This window comes from Pan troglodytes, chromosome 2 (genome assembly GCF_028858775.2).
Source record: "Pan troglodytes isolate AG18354 chromosome 2, NHGRI_mPanTro3-v2.0_pri, whole genome shotgun sequence".
NCBI classification, from domain to species: Eukaryota; Metazoa; Chordata; class Mammalia; order Primates; family Hominidae; genus Pan; species Pan troglodytes.
Window position 1 is genome coordinate 158,684,512 of NC_086015.1, and position 19,507 is coordinate 158,704,018.

Here is a 19,507-nt window from a genome sequence, read left to right on the forward strand (position 1 = left end):
TAAAGGACCCCCAACCTTGGGGAAAAGCTCAGAGTTGGGGACCAAGGGAACCAGGGACCAAGTGTTCTCCTCTGCACTCTTCCCTCACATTGCAAAGCTTCAGACAATTTCATTTGCCAAACATAGCCTCTCATTTGCCTTCCCCACGTAGCTCCCCCACCCACCACCACCACCACCACCACTACCACCGCTCCCCTCCCACCACCCACCACCACAACCAGTTCAGAAGGCTTATTTTTAAACTTGCAATAGCAATGCCAAATGCAAGGAACTCATTACATTTGATTTTCTTTCAAGTCACCTCACAAATATGCTCTTTAAAGCATAAGGAAAACACTCAGAGACATAAATTGCTGCCTAAAACTGTCCGTGATAGCTTTCTATTTTGCCGCAAACACATGGAAAGGATGTCAGAGTGCTGAGTGCTTTTACTCAATAGTCATCGTATGAATTTCAATTGTAAAAGAAGTTCACCAAGTGTTTAAAAATGTGTTTTAATTATATTTTCATGAATTCCAGGAAGAACATCATTGCAATTAATGTTACAAAAAAAAAACAAAGAGGGACATCTGAACATGCAATAAAAAAGTGAATTCACAGTGAAAATAACGCATGTCAGTACTAAAATAGAGTTGCTTGGTTCCCTGAAGGAAAAGGGTTTCTTCTAATTATCTGTTCACTTGGATTTTATTATGAGAAAATATTCTGTGAAAGCTTTGGGGAAGTTTTCAATTTGGGCTACTATTATCATTAGAGTCTGATGGAAGTCCCTCATTCTGAAAGCCGTTGTTCGCAGTCTGTAATTCAATCAGAAAATTCAAAAGTACAACAAGTAGTTTGGCAACTCGCTTCTTGTTACATACAAAGCCATTAGCAAAAATATGTAACAAAATGTATGTAAAACAAACAATTTTGTCCTTATGTACAAAAGACAGCCTTCTTCCTCACACCCTCACGGCCTATTCCAAAAAGTGGGAAGGGCATGGGGAGCAGCTATCCATCCCCTTTCAACTCTCATTATGGGTGGGATAAGAACATCCTAAAAGGCAAGGTAACTGTTTTAAAGTTTTTAAAACTGAGTTATAAAAATGCATCTGGGCTTCTCAACAAAGAGGGAAACATAGGAAAAATAATAACAGATTAAAGTAAGGAATTCATCCCTTTGTCGTTTGCAAAGTCTCTTAATCAACTCAACAGTTAGAGAGTAAAAATGACTACATTTGTGACTGCAATCTGAGGACACAGTAAAGGACATCTTGGTGAAACACACACACATTATAACCCGAGCTGCTGAGGAGTTTCACATCTAGGGCATGCACATATTTCATACTGATACAGTTTACAACAACTCAAGGGAGAAAGATCATAATAGGTACATGGGAAATGTCACCAAATCTATATACAAACGCATTAACAGGGAGAACACATGAAGTCAAAGGGAGACCCAAATACAAGTTTAAAAATACATTTGAAAATCATTCCAAAGCCAAGGAACTTATTTACTGAAAACTCTGACATTCTACAGAATACCTTGAAAACCTTAAGAATGCAGTTTTAAATAATTCACAGTCTCAAAAGAAAATAAATTTCTGGTTTATCATCACTGCTTGGCTCAGTCTGCAAAACAGAATTATCTGAACAAAACTGGTCAACGTGGCCATAGTGAAGAGCCGTGCATGCCCCCTCCGGGATGCCCCGGCCTTCAAGGCCACCCCCTTTCGTGTTCTTCAGGTAGCCTGCGATGTAGGAGCCGGTGGAGTGGCGATTCACTGCAGGGGTGGGTGCTGAGGGTTTGTTTCTAAGAACCACTCCTGCCCCATTGCTGGGGTTTGGAACTTTCTGCTTGTTGGCTTCCTGTTTCTCCTTGGCACGACTAGCAATATTGCGCACTCTGCTCTGACTTCTGGATGACAACTTCCTGACCAGTGCCCGGGGGAGCTGATTGGCATCCTGCTTTGAATATAGCACTTGGCAGTTGTCTTCCTGGTCAAAGGACACAAGCTTCCGCAGCTGCTCAGTCAGGGCATCTATAGGCTCTAATGACTTTGTCTTCACAGTCACGCCCTTCTTGTCTCTAATGCCAGTTGTAACAAAACTCTTACTAATACACTGGTACTTGCTCTCAAAATTGCAGGCAATGTCCTCTGATGTTAAGTCCCCCAGACTTTTGGATTTGCAAGGACTAGGCAGTTTCAGAGCAGGCAAAGGAAGATGTGCCAACTGCTTGGGTACAGGGACATGCATATCTTGAGCACTAGACTGCTGGGGCACACAGGTCTGGAACATTTTTGCATCTGAATCTGAGAAATGATTATGCACAAAGCCAGCACCCTGATAGGCTAGATAAGAAATACTTTGAGTTTTGACATCTTGAATATTGTTGAATATTTCAGGGACATAAGGGCGGAGGGTCTCTTTACAGTAGCCGTTTCTCAAACCTCTTTGAAAGTGTTCTACCACACCCTGACTGTACTTGAGTTTTAAAGGAGAAGCAAGTTGACTTGTGCCCTCTCTCCTATATTCACAGGTTGTTAGAGAAAGATTTTCTGATTCTCCATCAATTTCCACAAGGCTGCTCTCCCCAGAATTGAAACAGAGAGTGGGATCAGCTATTACATCCTCCAGGGTCAAATCAGGGGAAGAGGCAGGGCTGCAGCTCTTCAGTGTTTCCCAGTCTTCTCCCTTGGTAGGACTTTTTGGTAACCAGCCATGAGAAGTATTAGGGGATCCAGGCAGGTTGCTTTCTAAGGCCCCTGTCTTGGCCTTACTAGAAAGGTCATCATCTGGTTTGGTTTTAGAGATGGGAGTGCAGGTAGTTTCATAAGCTGTGTTCGTTGCATGTTTGGTGGTCTCAGAACTCGAGAGTGCTATCGGCTCCGGAGATGAGCACAGGAAGGAAGACTTGGATTTTCCCTTGCAAAAACCATGCTTGATGGGCATTTTTAGGCCCAGGCTAGGCAAGGGACAATGGCCTGACATCACACTGGTATTATGAAGATGAGAAACAACTGTGAGAGCCTGATTGTTGGTCTCATCAAACTGGCCAATCAGGGCTGAGATGGAACTGCCCGGCTCATTCTCATTTGTTAAAGTGACATTGTCAATAAGATGGGAAATTTCACTCTCCTGCAGAATTGCAGTTGAATGTAGGTCAGGCATGTCAGAACAGAGCATGGAGACGTCTGACAAAGAAAAGGATGTTGCAGCTCGGCCCTTACCCCTATTACCTTCCAGGTTCTTAATTTCTAGGTTGCTATGAGAAAGGATGCTTCCTGACAAGATCCTTTTCCCTTCCACAAAGTCCTCAGCATTCCCCTTTTCCTTGATTTTCACACCATGCAGATCTTGTGTGGGGTTAACTACAGGATCGGGAGCCAAATGCTGCTTTGGGGAGAGAGACTTGCTGGGACAGGGGTTTTCCTGGCAATTGCTTGTGGCATTTGATGTGGTTCTCCCACCCCTAGGACTTGACATGCCCAGCTGTTCTCCTGTGACTGACATGTGGGCAGTAGATACAATGGCGTCCCCTTGGCTGGTATCTTTGTGGAGCAGAGCACTGGAGGAGGATGATAACTTTTTGTTGAAATTTAGAAAATGTGGATCTTTTATATTTGCTTTCCCTTTTCTTCTGCCATCTTTATCTTCTGCTGAAGGAGACAAACAATATTTTAGGTGACATCTATCACTTTATGTAGGACCTGCAAACACTCATGTTGTCTTCGGACAGACAAATGGAGAATGTAAATCTGTTACACTGTGACAGAATATAATTATGGATTGCATAGGTTTGCAACAAAGTGTCTGTGTGATGAATAAATGGTAAAATATATTTATAGGAATTTCACTGGAGCTTCCCTTTGAATATCTATTACATCTGCTAAGGATGTAATATTCATTGTCAAAAAAATGTCAATGAGTTACCATACTTTTACAGTGAGGATTACCTTAAGTTGTTTCCTATTCAGATTTGTACTACACAGAAGCATGGCAATAGAAACAGAACAAGACAGCTCTGTTAAACAAAGCATTCTGGTACCTGTAAGCAAGATACTATAAGCTTTCAAAGTTATACATGTATTAGTTAAAACAAAAAAAGAAGAAAAGAAGAAAAACATAATAATATCATTTTCAAAACATTTTGGGAGCATATTTAATTTAATCAATTAATTTCTAAAATAATTGGAAGGTGCAATAAATGCATTAAAATATCAATATCTGTTGAGTTAAAATGTAAAGATAAAAATTGGTCATCAATTCCATGTCATTGCTAATATCTAATTTTTTGTTAATCATATATTTCTTTTTAATACACAAATTTCATATTGCATCCTTCCCTAAAAGTGGCAGTAAGTTGTCAGGCACAGTAAAGGAAAACCATAAAACACAATTCACAGTAATTTGGGATAGCCCATCATGGTTAGTATACTGCTAGGAGAGTATGAGGTATTCAATTCTTCATCAGATTATTTTAATAATTTAATGCTTTCAGTCATGATATATAAGAAAAAGAACTTGTTCAACTTGTTATTAAATAGTTTCCAAACTAAAAATATTCATCATAAAAATTTTGAAAACCTCAAAAAATTATAAAGAAAAAATTAAATACCATATGATGTTACCACTGAGACAGCCACTGTAAGATTTTGCAGAGGAACAGAATAACATATAGAATTTTGTAGTCTGCTTTTTCTGTACTTAATGCAACATAACTATGTATTGTTTTATATTTACCGAAACTTTAATACACATGACTAATTTATATAACTGTTTTTTAAAAGTAGAAAAGAAACATTACCTCAAAATTGCTTTCTAACTCACCTCAATGGTATTAACATCTTAACTGTGGCATTAACAGATAGAACCAATTTCTACTGAATATAGCTTTATTTTTCCCAAAGATGGGGTTTTAAAATACATTTTAAGGCACATATTTTATCTCTTCTCTGACACTGCTCTTAGCAAAATTTCAAGCTTTTAAATGTTCTTTTTCTCCTTCAAATAAACCACTGAAGAATATCTTATAACAAAAATCAATACAAGTAAAATGGTGTTTGTGGGAAAAGAGAGCACTGAAATTAGACCATTTGATAAAAGAATAATTTTGCTAAAGGAAATCAGTACCACATTTTACTTGTCTGATATGATTCTGATTTAATTAAAACATATTTGTTGCAGAGATATCAAATGCACACAGTTTTGGCCCTTAAATTCACCCCCAGATAGGATGGGATGGGAGTCACCAACATCAGTCAAAAGCTCTCTGGCACACTGCAAAGTGGTCTTCACTCTTTATTGAGCTCCTGATATGAGTCAATGATACACTCAAATTAAGGAAAAAGACAGGCAGCACCTGGTCCCTATGCTTGTGGAGCCCACAACCGTGCTGAAGCTGCAGGCACACCTCTATCTCTGTCAGCATCCAAGGATCAGGGAAGTGAGGCCACAGGAAAACACTGCCTGAGCCACATCTTGAGAAAAAAGATTTGCCTGTTTTTGAAAAAGGTGGCTTGTTTTTAACATCTGGCTTTCTTTCTCCATAAACATTTGCAATCATGGAAATGTGTTATATGGTAAGAAAAGTAATACAACTATATTCACCCTCAAAACAAATCAGTAAATATGGCACTCATTTGGAAAATCAATATTTCAAATCCTATTTTGCAAGTTTCATCTTCCTCTCTGTGCCATCACACCTAATGGCTCCCCTATCCCTCACTGTCAATTTCAGATGTTGCTATTATAAAGCTCTTGGTGAGGAGGAAATGGATCTACCTGGCCCCCAAAGTTTAAAATCTTCTGGTCTGGAAGATCACATTACAAAGTATTTATTTTTCGTATATTTTACTTTGACTACAGAATGTCAGCCACTTCATAATGGTAAACAGGGACTGACATGCAGCCTAGAAGGGTTTATTCTCAGAGAAACTTAAAGCATCTTACCTAGAGAGTTTTCTTTTCCTTCAATGTCTTTTGCTGTTTCAGATACAGGCAGCGACAAAGCTCCCAGAAGGTTTCTGTCAACAGGCATAGAGACAGGGCGTGCTTGCAAACTGCGTGTGGTCCTCCTCAGCACGCCATCTTGATCTCTTGTGGCCTCGGACACAGAATCCTTTATCTCCACCATTTCTTGGAAGCCCATTTTGCTCTTTTTCCTGCCTTTGGCTGGGGCGCTAGCTGTGCGTCGCAGAATTCTATCTCCAATGGATCGCTTCCGTACATAATGGGAATTGTTTTCTGAAGAACTGTGCCTAGGATTCTTATTGAACAGTCCCTTCAGACCCTGGAGTTGTCTGTTCTGAAGACACAAAAGAACCAACCACAAGTTAAGCAAATGCCATCACGTCAACAACTTGCCTTGAAAATGACAGCTCCATGAAAAATGAATATAAACCAAAATCGTACAGCCATTGAAATATATTCAAACCAAGAAAGCAGCAGCTCACAGCATGTTTGCACAACTTCATGCACATCTTATCAACCTTACTTTCCAAGGACTTCAGCCTTCCATTCTTACATCAAGCTTTCCCAGAAGTTTCCTACCCAGAGATGACAAAGTGGTAGGAAAAGTCTCCACAGCTCATAGACTGCTATGAACTTCAGGCGCCTTAAAGCAACAGATGCATGTTTCAAAGTGGTAAGCAGGAAAATGGAGTGATATGAAAAAGCATGCTACCATAACCACTTAAAAAGAAATATGCCAGCCAGAACAAAGCACCATGCTGAGAAACTACCTTTGTAGCTCCTAGAAAGTGCAATATAGTATAACTGGGGTTGAGTATTAAAGGGCTCCACTGTAAAGGAAAAAAAACAAAACACAACAAAACACAATTGGGGCTCATTGAAGAGGGTGTCACAAGTAAACACAAAAGAAAAAATGCATACATGTCTATAAACCCTTTCTCTTAGTTTTGGGGATTTTTAGTTTTATGCTCATTTATTGTTCAACCAATATCCACTACACTGTGATGTGTGGATCCCAACCCGAACACATCTTGAAAGGAATAAAGAGTATGACTCATAAATGGACATTTATTTAGCAGAGAAGATGGAGGTGATATAGAACACTTTCAGATTTTAATTTATTTCTGGCTCAAGTTTTAAACAAATTCAGAATGTAATTGTTTCCCTCAATGTGATAAATGCTAGAGATAATCTGTAGTTAACCTGGGATTCCTAGAATTCAAGAATCATTTTTGAATTATTTACATTTGTGTCTACTTAGATGAGAGGCAAGACCCCAACAAGCAGCACAAACAGAAATCCAGGACTAAACACAGGAAGTTATGGTATAAAACTTCACCAGTCTTAGAAATTAGGATCCTTACCCCCACCTCCACGCCCTTGCTGACGGATATGAAAATAAACATTACACTCCCTAATTCATGCTGAAATGGTCCATTCCTTATTAGTTGGGTTGTAGTCATAATAACATTAATATTAGCCAACATTTCTGAGCATTTACTATGTACCAGGCAGCTTTCTAAGGATAAGATATTTATTTATTTATGAGATAGGTATTATTTTTATCCCACATTCACAGATGAGGAAGCTTCCAGCTATACAGATTTTCTGGCAAAGAGCACGGGACATTTCTAGGCCCCATTCAATGCTTTAATAGTCCCTCCAAATCCCGTGTGGTCCTGAAAATTCATACTGGTAACCAAGTCCCCAATTACCTGACATGACCAGAGGACAACCTATTGATTTGTAAACCTCAAATGAGTTCTATAACCAAGACAACAGCATCAGGAAAGAACTAGAATGCATTTACATGGTCGCGTTTTCAGTCCTATAGGTAGCTTTAAAATCCATTCACAATTTTTAGATTTTCAGTTAAAAACATTGGTACCAAATGAATGTAGCCTTCCTAGAAGTGGCTGGGATCACAGCCCAGTTAGTACAGGTAACTCATCAACCATCTGAGACACTGCATTTCCCACTGAGGCCAGTTGAGTCTTTTTAAGGATTAAAATAAAACTCAACATTTAACTATATCTTCATTGTTTTAGCCCAACAGATTACTGCCTGAGAGAATAATAGTTTTCTCAATTCTATTAAGCCCAGAGAGGGCCCCTGTATAGAAGAAATGAGTACACACCTTAAACAGTGAAAAGAGTATAGGTGGATCAGGACATGACTGGAATAGCAGACTGGGCTTGCTGGGCCTCCTTAGAGTTTTTGGTTCAAGAACAGTTTGTCAAAATTTACATTCCTATTATGCAATTAATCAGTAGCATTGTTAAGGACCATATTAATGTATATGACTTTAAATCCTATGATCTTTCTCACCTTTCCATAGATTTCATTGATGGTTATGTGTACAAATATGGATGCTTCTGTCAGTCCTTCCAAATAGACATGCCGGTAGCCTGATAAAAGGAAAGAGAGTCGTTTCTTTTTAGTTGAACTTGCATTTGGCTTTCTCATGGGTGCAACAAAATTAAGTATCTGACTTCACTGTAGTTCTTTTTTTTTTTTTTTTTTTGAGACAGAGTGTTGCTCTGTTGCCCAGGCTGGAATGCAGTGGCATGATCTTGGCTCACTGCAAACCCCGCCTCCTGGGTTCAAGCAATTCTCCTGCCTCAGCTTCCCGAATAGCTGGGATTACAGGCATGCACCACCACACCCAGCTAATTTTTTATTTTTAGTAGGGACGGGGTTTCTCCATGTTGGTCAGGCTGGTCTCGAACTCCTGACCTTAGGTGATCCTCCCGCCTCGGCCTCCCAGAGTGCTGGGATTACAGGTGTGAGCCACTGCACCCAGCCCAACTATACTCCTTTACATTTTACAAAGTTTGTTAAAAGTCACATTTATTACATGACACATATTTTATTTATCACGTATGCTATTATGTAAGTAACATATCATGTATTACATCTTCCAAATAAAAAGGAATGGTCAGTCTAGAGAGAAAAGGCCAGCTCATACCTACCAGGCACTAAGCTGCTGAAGGTCACAGTTCTTTGTCCAACAAAGTCTCGTCCAATGGGATCGTGATCCCACACAAGGAACCGAACCAAAGCTATTTCTGGCATGTGTACTGTAAATGTCAGTGTTTCTTCCCACACAGGGTTAAATCCTCAGAGAAATAGGAAAAGAAAAATCAGAAAAGCAAAGGACTTGGCTGAAAATGAGTTGGCAGCAACATCTGCAAAGCAGACGGTGAAAATTGCTTGCAATGGTTATTAAACTCATGAAGACAACTAAGCCACACTCCAGGATGCCTTACTGGAATAAAGCCTCGAAATTTACCCCCTTGCTAGAAAATAATTGGTAAGAAAATTGCCTGTAAATTATCACATCAAATCTATTAATCTTTGATGCCTAACTGTATTGTAGAGAAGCTCTTTAGTATTCAGAATGCTTCAAAAAGTTAAAAAATTATCTATAGTAGTGATCTAAGAATAATGTTTTAGACAAAACAATAAAGAATGATATCCTCTCCCAACAGAATTATGCTTCTCATGCACCAAAGATCCTGCTGCTGTAATAACTACCAACAACCATTTTATAAGGTGCATTTGCAGGTTCCAACTCCTATTGTACATACATCCTCTTATTTCTTATAGCAATTCTCTAAGTTTTTTTTAGAGGATGTTTAGAGTTTTTAGAGTAGAGCAGGGTTTTGGTTTTTGTTTCTTTCTAATTAAAAAATATATATTACTGACTTTCAAAAATACATTACTTTCAAAAACTATACAAGTAACACTCATCTTTTAAAGTAGGGAATATCAGTATTTATAAGACATTTTGTAGTTGAGAAAATTGATGTTCATAGACAATAATGTGCCCAAGGCCACACAAGGCCTTATAGTTAGTGACAGGGTCAAATTAGACCATGCACTATTGATTCCCAGTAGCTTCTCACGAAGCAAGACCTTACTGCATGAATGATGGCATATTTTCACAGCTACTAAAAAATAAGTTAATAAGGTATATAATTCAACTCAAATACTAAAATGCAAAAATACATTTACTTGGTAAATTCTCTCCAATAAAATAACTATAAAAGTTGTTAAAAATTCAAGTACTCCATAAGTTTCTGTTTTTCTTCCTTTCTAAAAATGAAAATAAGTGTTTAAAAATGTATGCATTTCGGAGGTATCAACCACTTAACCCTATCAAAAAGCCTCGAGCTAATGGAATAATTATGAGCTGAAAAATCACTGAGATACCTCTCTTGAATCAGAGAAGATCTTTTTGTTGACTTAGTGATGACCTCTTAATTATTTCTGAGACTAAAAAAAGAAAGAAGAATCTATTGAACATCGGTGGGAAAACGCAATTTGAGAAGGTTTCTTTCTGTGTACATGTTTTCCCTAAGTTATAGGTTTGCCCTACTCTGAAACTGTAGTGTTCCTTCAGGGACTCCTTGTGAACCCTTAATTTCTCAAATTAATGATTGTGCTTCAAATGTATTTTACAGTATTAATCACAAGAGATTGAGGAAAAATAGGTATACAATAATGTTTGTGAAATGTATGAACAAACAAATTTTAAAAGATTACAAATAAAAAGACATGAGGCTTGGGTAAAGAAAAATTTCTTTATATTATGGCGAAAATATAAGAAGAATGCTGCCCCTCCAATCGTATGTAAATATTCACGAAGTAAACTCGCCAGACTATATTGTGCTTGCCTTTAGAGTTTTACATGCTCCAGAAAAAGTGAGAAATTATCAAGACACATAGGCTTCACAAATGAGAGCTTTGAGAAAACGCATGTCATAAAAATACAATATAAACATATAATGGAGGCATTTCCTCAGTGAATTTTTAACCCAATTCTTTAAAATATCATTTACTCTTTTTACTAGAAAAAAAATTTCCTTTAAAAGCAAAAGTCTAGAGAGCCTAGATTACAATACCATCAAAATAAGCCATGCATCAATTCCACAGTTACTTAGTTTTATGTGTTGAAAAGCTTTTAACATAAACTCAGATGGGAGTTACAGATTTTAGAGATTTCTTGCTCTTCTACATAGACACTTTTTTTAGTGTAAATTCTATTTCTAGACCATCTTCATTAAGAAGTGAACACAGATTACCATCTTACCATTGTCATCTACCACACGGGTTTGATCTTTACAACAATCTACTGGCAATCCAATAATTTCAACTTCAACAAAAGGGTCAATGATCTATTAAGTAAAGAGAAAGTACTATTACAAATAACATATTTCTATACATATGTTAATTAATCTGAGAATATTGGCCAAAATGTCTACATTTCGACAGCGACTGATTTTACAAGGTGCTTAGTAAGAAAAAGAAATGGTACTAGGTGTGGTGGATTCAGATATATGAGACAAGTATAAAAAATATTAAATTACTGTTTGCTAGTATTTATTAATGCCAACAACTTTACCCACTGAAGCTACAACTTTAGTTCAGGGCAAATACCCAACAGAACTGAGATGTTTTGCCCATGCACAAATGCTGAGAGCAGCTGTATCTATAATAGTCAAACACTGGAAACAACCTAAATTTCTATCATGAGTAGGATGGATAATTGTGGAATATACGTTTTTTGTTTTTTGTTATCTTGTTTTTCGAGATAGGGTCTTACTCTGTAGCTCAGGTCGGAGGGCAGTGGCATGATCTTCGCTCACGGCAGCCTCCACCTCCCAGGTTTAAACCATCCTCCCACCTCAGCCTCCCGAGTAGCTGGGACTATAGGATTGTGCACCACACCTGGCTAATTTTGGTATTTTTTGTAGAGATGCAGTTTTGCCATGTTGTCCAGGCTGGTCTCAAACTCCTGAGCTCAGGCAATCTGCCCACCTCAGTCTCTCAAAGTGCTGGGATTATAAATGTGAGCCACCGTGCCTGGTCAGAAGTATGTGTTCAATGAATACTCTCAACAATGAGAAAAGAATAAAGTTCTCCTATATAACATAATGTTGAGCAAGCCAGACATAAAAGAGTACCTACTCTAAGAGTCCATTTATATAAAGTTTAGGAATAGACAAAATTTGTCTGTTGTGATAGGGGTTGGTGTTTGCTATGAGAGGCAGTGGGGAGGGTAGATATTGACTGGGAAGGTGGACAGGAGCCTTCTAGGGATTCTGGATATACTCTGTCTTGATCTGGGTGGCATAATAATTAATCAAGCTATGCATGTTTGATTCTTATACTTTAATTCCCATCCTCTCCTCTAGGGGGAATATCTTGTATTGTTGGTCATCTGTAGACTCTCCTTTCTGGTACCAGTTCTGGGCGATGAACAATGAAGGAATAAAACCCAAAGAATCTAGAAAGAGCTGAGCTAAGAAAGTCTAAAGCAGAGAAAGTAGACTTCTTAAAGCATTTATGGCGGTGCCAAATTGTAGAGCTCTGTGATTTCCTTCCTTAAGATCCAAAAATGATGGTTTAACAGGCAGGAGTGACAAAGAACCTGAAGTAATGGATCAGCTCTGAGAGGAAGGGCATGAGCATAGGAGAAGCTGCTATGTAGGGAGAAAACAGAAGCCAAGAAGGTATAATGGAAACAATGGGCTAAGAGCTCTGGAAAGAAAAAAGACTGTGGCCACAGATGAAGACATTTTAAAATCACGCGACACAGGTACAGCAGATGATAAGAAGAATCAGCACATGGCCAAGGAGCAGGTGGCTGATGTGCAGCAGGGAGGAGCATTGCAGGAGGAGAGGAATGTGAGGTTATATTATTAATGGAACATTGCCTTTCTAGGTTAAGATATACTCTTAGGCAATGTTCTGTTAATAATATAATTGTCTTTGCACTCCAATTTTAGCAATGCTAGTGTCAACCTTAAATTGTGAATTCAATTGTGTGCACTCATGCCTTCAAAATAGATGATGGACAGCAGTACAGCAAGAACTGTGTGACTTACCAATAAATCAGTTAATGTCTGATAAGCTGAGGTCAGTGCTCAGTTATGAACACACATACATCTCTGAAGAATTTCGGATAAAATGTAAATGCACTAAGATAATCACATAATTAACCACTTAGACACGTAGTCATAGGCAACTTACCTCGCCTCGATCTCCAAACATGGAGTCTGGAGGTTTGGGGAGTTGCTGTCCACTGATAACTTTTAGGATGAGCTGCTTTTTGGGGTTGGCAGGAAGAGGGTCACCAGAGAAAGGGTTGAAAGTACCTAGGCCAAGTAAAGTATAAGTTGGTAACATAAGAAGAAATACACACGCATGCACAGCTTAAGCTTGTAAACAAACAAACAAACAAAAACAAATGCTGAATTACATGATCACATAACTATCAGTGTGGCATAGCTGTGGTTTTCATTAGAAACCATGTTGCCAAAGGCCAGTGGAGTGGGCCAACTTAAAGCAAGTGTTTGCAATGCAATGATCAACTGTGGAATGGAGGAAGAGAAGCATTTTATTTGAACACCAACAGTGTAAAAAGAAGAACAATTATGTCAGATTCAAATAATTTTCCAACCTAAACTATCTCAGGTATGAGTGAATATAACAAACAGAAAGAAGACCTGAAATTAAGTAAACAGCAGAGCAAGAAAATGTGCAAAGTGTAAAATCTTGAAGATAATCCTGTCAACAACTTTTTTATCTGAATTGTTATATATGTAATTTGGAAATTTTAAAAATAATTTTAATGAGCAGAACCAAAAGAAAGTGTTGTTTGATCTAACACATTATCCTTTTTTTGCTTTGTTTTGTTTCTTTTGAGATGGAGTCTCACTCTGTCACCCAGGCTGGAGTGCAGTGGTGTGATCTTGGCTCACGGCAACCTCTGCCTCCTGGGTTCCGGCGATTCTCCTACCTCAACTTCCCAAGTAGCTGGGACTACAGGCACGCACCACTATGCCCAGCTAATTCTGATTTTCAGTAGAGACGGCGTTTTACCACGTTGGCCAGGCTGGTCTCAAACTCCTGACCTCAGGTGATCCGCCCACCTTGACCTCACAAAGTGCTGGAATTACAGGTGTCAGCCCCCATGCCGAGCCTATCCTTTCTCTTTTGTTAGCACTGTTTTGTAATTGGACTACACTGAGTAAAAGGGCTTGATAAAATTGTTTCAGGTGGAATTGAAGCTTCCCAGCAGGTCACAGACTCACATTACTTAAGATAGTTTCTGAAAGATTGGGCTCAGACCTTAAAAAGCAGTCCAGCTTATATGGGGCACTGGATTTCAAGTGATAACCCAATGCTATCCATGTCCCTCTTTCACACACGACCTCTCAAGATAACATTCTAAACATCACGGCTAACCAAATATTAAGTAGTGGTGACAAGAATTCTAATTCACATTCAAACACCTTAACCTATCTTTTTGAAAAAAAAATGTTGAAAAACTCTGGGGTATCACACTTTCTAAACAGCTTCCTTAATAAAGGCTGCCTGCATTTAGACTATGAAATTAACACACATCTGCATTTATGACTATGAAATTAATACACACCTTTGCACATTTGCTGGGGTTTGAGGACATAGCCACAACTGCCATTTGCCTTGAATTTGGCTCGGTTTAACTGCATCATTCGTCCTTCAGATTGATAATTCAGTGCCACTGTGCAAGTTGAAAGTTGGAGAGAATTAGGCAAGATGGCGGCATACTGAGAATATACAGAGAACCACTCCTTCCCAAGGAATACACACCTAGCTGGCAGCCTGCGTTCCAGTAGGGGAGAGGGTTGAAGTTACTGGAATCAATGCGGTAGGCAGAGGGGTAAATCCTCGTGAGTTGCTTTTGATTATAAATCATGAACTGCTCTGATTTTTGCTGAACAACCTGATGTGCTCTTGTTTCACTGAATGATAACACATTTCCTGTGGTTCCTGACAGTTTTTAATCGAGAAAAAAAGGAAGTGAGAACTACAGCAAAGAAAACACCACGCATAGAAGACTTTATAATAATGTCAGATTATACCAATAGCAAAAAGCAGAGCACTAGAGAGTGGATTCAACCAGAATAGAGGCAGCTCCTCAACAGAAAAGACCCATAACATTCCATTCATAGGGTTCTTTTGCCATTTTGAGGCCAAATCAGAGCTGTGTGTCTTGCTCAAGTAGCTGTCTATTTCTGGGTCGCCTGTTCTCCCTAAGAATTCAATCATCCCGCTAATTTATGCCTATCTGGCTAGCATGAAAAGAACAGGTAGAAAAAATAACTTAAACAGAATATATTTGCCAAATATATAGACAACCATGGATAAATAAAACTAGATAGCTTCTTCCTGATAACAGGAAGACATTCATTGAAGGCACTCATCTAAAAGGCACACAAGTAAAACATGTGTTAATAGTAACATCCAGGATCCAAGAAAATAAAGGAAAATGAACAATTATAAAAATAAAAAGTTGAGTTTTAAAGTTGCTTTGAATAGAACTATGGAACAAGTCAAAACCTGTTTGGGAGAAAGGAATAATAATGGAGAAAAAGAGGTCAAAAGCATTATAAAGGAATAAAAGTTTTAAGAACAAGGACAGACATTCACCTAGCCACGCATATAAACTATGGAACAAAGTAAAGGGAGGTAAAAGTACATGAAGCCTGTACTAAAGTTTCTGCCAGCACAATCATCAGGAGGGGTCAATCTAGACTCACAGAAGCTGCAAATTTGGGGGTCATAATGGAGTAAAGCTCCAAACATTTAATATTCCACTGTTGTCTCCAATCCCACCTTTGGTACCATATCTACAAAGCCCCCGCTATTTCCACTCCTTCACCAAGAACCCATACCCTATACCCAAAATGGCCACCCATATGTCATTTGAACATGCTGGAAAAGACCAGCCCAGATAAAAAGACCCAAAGTTACCCAGAATCTCATTCTTATTCAGCCCTAATAAGCTGAGTGTGTCTGAGCCCAGACAGAGAGACGTGGTCCATGAAACCAAAGAGTTGAACTATATATGGTCTTGCTTTGCCAGCTGGGCCTGAGTCATATCTAGACTCTGCATGTTTATTAACACACAGTTTCCCAGGGCCCCTGTGGTCCTCAGGGTTGTACACCCTTAGATGTTAGATGCTGCCCAACTGACAATGATACTCCCGAGTTAGAAGAGTCAGGAATACAAATTGTGGCAAAGAAATGAGAGGATTACAGTTTTTAATGTGATGATGTTTCTAGTTTAGACCCTTTCCTTAAAGATACATGTTCATATATTTTTTATTGGCATAACCTATTAACACAGTTTACATATCTCAAGCATACTAATATTGAACTTAATTGCAGATTTTGATGAGGGATGTTTTAAACATTATGGGAGAAAATATCTTTTTGACAAGCCTAATTCAGATAGAATAGGACTATAATCACTACTACTGTTTTGTCTGTCTCTCTACATAAATATGCACATCACAATATCATTGATACGACCTTGCTAATTAGGCACATATCAATTAGTATATTAATAGAGTTGAGTTGTATCACATTAGGATAAGCCATGCATTCATTATCTAGTTTTCATTTTGTGGCTGGCAAAAAAATTAAAAAGACAAAAACAGCTGAAGTTCCAGAGCTAAATAGTACTCAAGATTAATTTCCATTAAGTTAATAGGATTATGTTTTCCAAGCCATTTATTGGAAATTTTTATTCCCTAAACCAAATATACCTTTAACTTAATGCAATCATTCCCTGAGTTTATTTTTGAGCTAAGGGCAATTGTTGTAAGAGTGTGTTGCTCAGTTGCTGAGAATCCTACAGGTTCTCATGCTCTCACATGTGAAATTCATTTATATCTTGTATAATTGTTACCATTTGAAGAAGGAATCAAGGCCAAAGGGAAGAAATCTTTCTGCAAATAGAAAAAGATACATTTGTGGAGGGGGGGCTGGGCAGGGGGAGATGGGAGGGAAGAATCCTGGAGGTTTGTGAGGACACAATGTTGTTTTCCCTTCACTAAAACTTGTTGAGAAATTTGGAGGTCCTGATTTACATTTCGGTTCCACTAAAATTAAAATTAGATGAAAAGCCACATGACAGTAGGTTTTTTTCTGTAAGCATTCAGTAACTAAATGAAATAGAAGATAAAGGAGACAAGAGTAACTAGCAGGAAAGCCAAGGATATGAATAGATGTGACTAGAATTTCTCAGCTCCGTGTGGCAACTGATAGGTAAAAAACAGTGACGGAGAGAATGCTACTGAGATTTCTGCTCTTTTTGTTAAAACTTCAATCTGGATTAAGCTATTTTCACCCAAGTCAAAACTCTCATTGAGAAAATATAGGGCTTTTTGAGGTGTGATTTTAGCCAATTAATTTCTTCTTTTGGTCATTCGCATTTGGAATGGCCATCTGTCACCCGGTCCTCAAGCCGGGCCTGGACTTCACAGTTCAAGTGTTGCAGGAAGATCTTGCCCTGAGGCACTTGTCTTTGTATAGTAATAAAGTCCTCTTCGGCCCTGTGGGAACCTTCTCTGGCCTCTGGTCAATCAGGCAACCACAGTAATCAGTAGAACCCTCCATGTGAACTCAACACTATAGCAGCAGTGAGTCTCCTGACACTCAAATTGGTTTCCACATAGTCCCAAAAATGTGTGTTGATAATGGGATTAACAAAAATTCATTAACAATTGAAAAAGAAAGGTCAAGAATGTTCATTCAGAGCAGAATGAGAAAACTCTCCATCCTTACCGTCATCCACAATGTCCTGAGCGGCCACGGAGTTTGTGTACACAACCAAATCAGAGAGTTCTCGGCAGAGCTTCATGGTTTTCCTTCGGCGACCCAATCTGTGAAGTACCCACATAGGACGCATGACATTTTGGAGTTGAAAGAGGTTTGGGTTCTTGGTTATCCCACTTTCCTTATTTAAGACAATGATTTAATAGGGAATACCTGCCCCAGGTCCTAAGGGAGCCAGGATTGGCACCCAAGTGTGCTTCCTAGTTCAGTGCTCTTTCCACCACAAAATCCTACTACAGTAGTCCCCCCTTATCCTCACTTTCCCTTTCCAGAGTTTCATTTGCCCATAGTCAACCATGATCTAAAAATATTAAGTGGAAATTTCAGAAATAAACAATTCGTGAGATTTTTTTTCTTTTTTTGAGACAGAGTCTCTCTCTGTTGCCCAAGCTGCAGTGCAGTGGCGCATTCTTGGTTCACTGCAACCTCTGCCTCCCAGGTTCAAGTGATTCTCCTGCCTCAGCCTCCCGAGTAGCTTGGACTACAGGTGCGCACCACCACACCAGCTAATTTTTTGTAATTTTAGCAGTGACAGGGTTTCACCATGTTGGCCAGGCTGGTCTCGAATTCCTGACCTCAAGTGATCCACCCGCACTGGCCTCCCAAAATGCTAGGATTACAGACGCAAGCCACAGCACCTGGCCATGAGTTTTAAATTGTGTGCCATTCTTAGTAGCATGATGAAATCTTGTGAGGTCCTGCTCCGTCCCACTCTGGACATGAGTCATCCCTTTGTCCAGCATATCCATGATGTATGTGTCATCTGGCAGACATCTTCTTATGTGACTGACTGTGGAGTGGAGGTTTTGCAGTGCTTATGTTCAAGTAACTCTATTTTACTTAATAATGGCCCTAAAGTGCAGGAGTAGTAATGCTGGCAATTCAGATATGCCAAAGAGATGCTGCAAAGCGCTTCCTTTAAGTGAAAAGGTGAAAATGCTTGACTTAATAAGGAAAGAGAAAAACAACATATATATAGGGTTCACTACCATCTGTGGTTTCAGGCGTCCACTGGAGTCATTTCTCATGATGACGTGGGGACTATTGTAATGTGGTTTTATTCACTGCTCTGCCAGGAATCACAGCCTCTTCTCATGCATTTGTGAGTTCTGCTGTGAAAGGCTGGATTCCCACTGTGACCCAGTTAGGGAGTAACACCAGAGTTCATCAGGGAATTACATGGCCTTTGCAGGGAGAAGACCAGGGCTAAAATGGAACAGAAACACTGCATAGTGGGTAGTGGGCCACAAGAATTATATACCTAAAGGGAAATATGCCAAATTTCCATAGTGATTATTGGAGAGATGTAATTACAAAGGATGTTTACTTTCTTCTTTATACTTTTTCTATATTCTCTAGCTTTCTTAAAACAAACATTCATTACTTTATCTAGTGCTGTTTTTATCTTAGATATTTTAATAGTTTTCTCTCTCCTACAAACCACTCCTAGGATCTCCTCTGCAACCTTACAAATTGTACCACCACTCTCTTCTGCAGTCAAGTCCTCCACAGACCATCACATTCCCCTCACACACACACTCTTCTCTTATGGGAAACAACTACCAAAAACAAACCTAAACTTTAGTGTTCAATTAAACTTTATACTTAAGCTCCAACAGAATATCTATACATAAAATAGTAACTAATTAGGAAGGGCAGGGAGATGTATGTGGTCCGTACTCTAGGGAACAGAAATAACATGTGTTATTGTCTGCCTTTTTGGTTATAAGTATCCTAGTGGGTGTGAAGAGGTATTTCACTGTAGTTTAGATTTATATCTCCCTAATGTCTAACAATGTTGAGCACATTTTCATGTGTTTATTGGCCATTTGTATATCTTCTTTTGTGAGGTTTCTTTTCGATAGTTAGA

At 38.8% G+C, this 19,507-nt stretch overlaps 1 protein-coding gene and 1 long non-coding RNA gene across 15 annotated transcripts in view; one reads left to right on the plus strand and one right to left on the minus strand.

Moving 5' to 3' along the window:
* Positions 1-478: 478 nt before the first annotated feature.
* PLCH1 (phospholipase C eta 1) overlaps positions 479-19,507 on the minus strand; it is a 269,548-nt gene continuing 250,519 nt past the window's right edge. For 7 of the 14 annotated variants that reach the window (XM_063807279.1, XM_063807278.1, XM_063807280.1 and 4 more), the window contains 10 exons: positions 17,587-17,684; positions 14,605-14,784; positions 14,408-14,515; positions 13,000-13,124; positions 11,057-11,141; positions 8,934-9,080; positions 8,290-8,369; positions 6,732-6,791; positions 5,941-6,295; positions 479-3,647 (listed from right to left, as the gene is read on the minus strand). In XM_063807279.1, coding sequence (XP_063663349.1) covers positions 1,564-3,647; positions 5,941-6,295; positions 6,732-6,791; positions 8,290-8,369; positions 8,934-9,080; positions 11,057-11,141; positions 13,000-13,124; positions 14,408-14,515; positions 14,605-14,784; positions 17,587-17,684 — 3,322 coding nt within the window. In that variant the 3' untranslated portion in view covers positions 479-1,563. Of the gene's footprint in view, positions 3,648-3,944; positions 3,973-5,940; positions 6,296-6,731; positions 6,792-8,289; positions 8,370-8,933; positions 9,081-11,056; positions 11,142-12,999; positions 13,125-14,407; positions 14,516-14,604; positions 14,785-17,586; positions 17,685-19,507 lie in introns of all 14 variants that reach the window. The other 7 variants (XM_063807289.1, XM_063807282.1, XM_063807288.1 and 4 more) reach the window with 5 other exon arrangements.
* On the plus strand, positions 6,148-7,383 carry LOC107970818 (uncharacterized). Its single transcript, XR_001713750.4, has 2 exons — positions 6,148-6,634; positions 7,223-7,383. It is a non-coding gene; the product is annotated as an uncharacterized LOC107970818 (long non-coding RNA).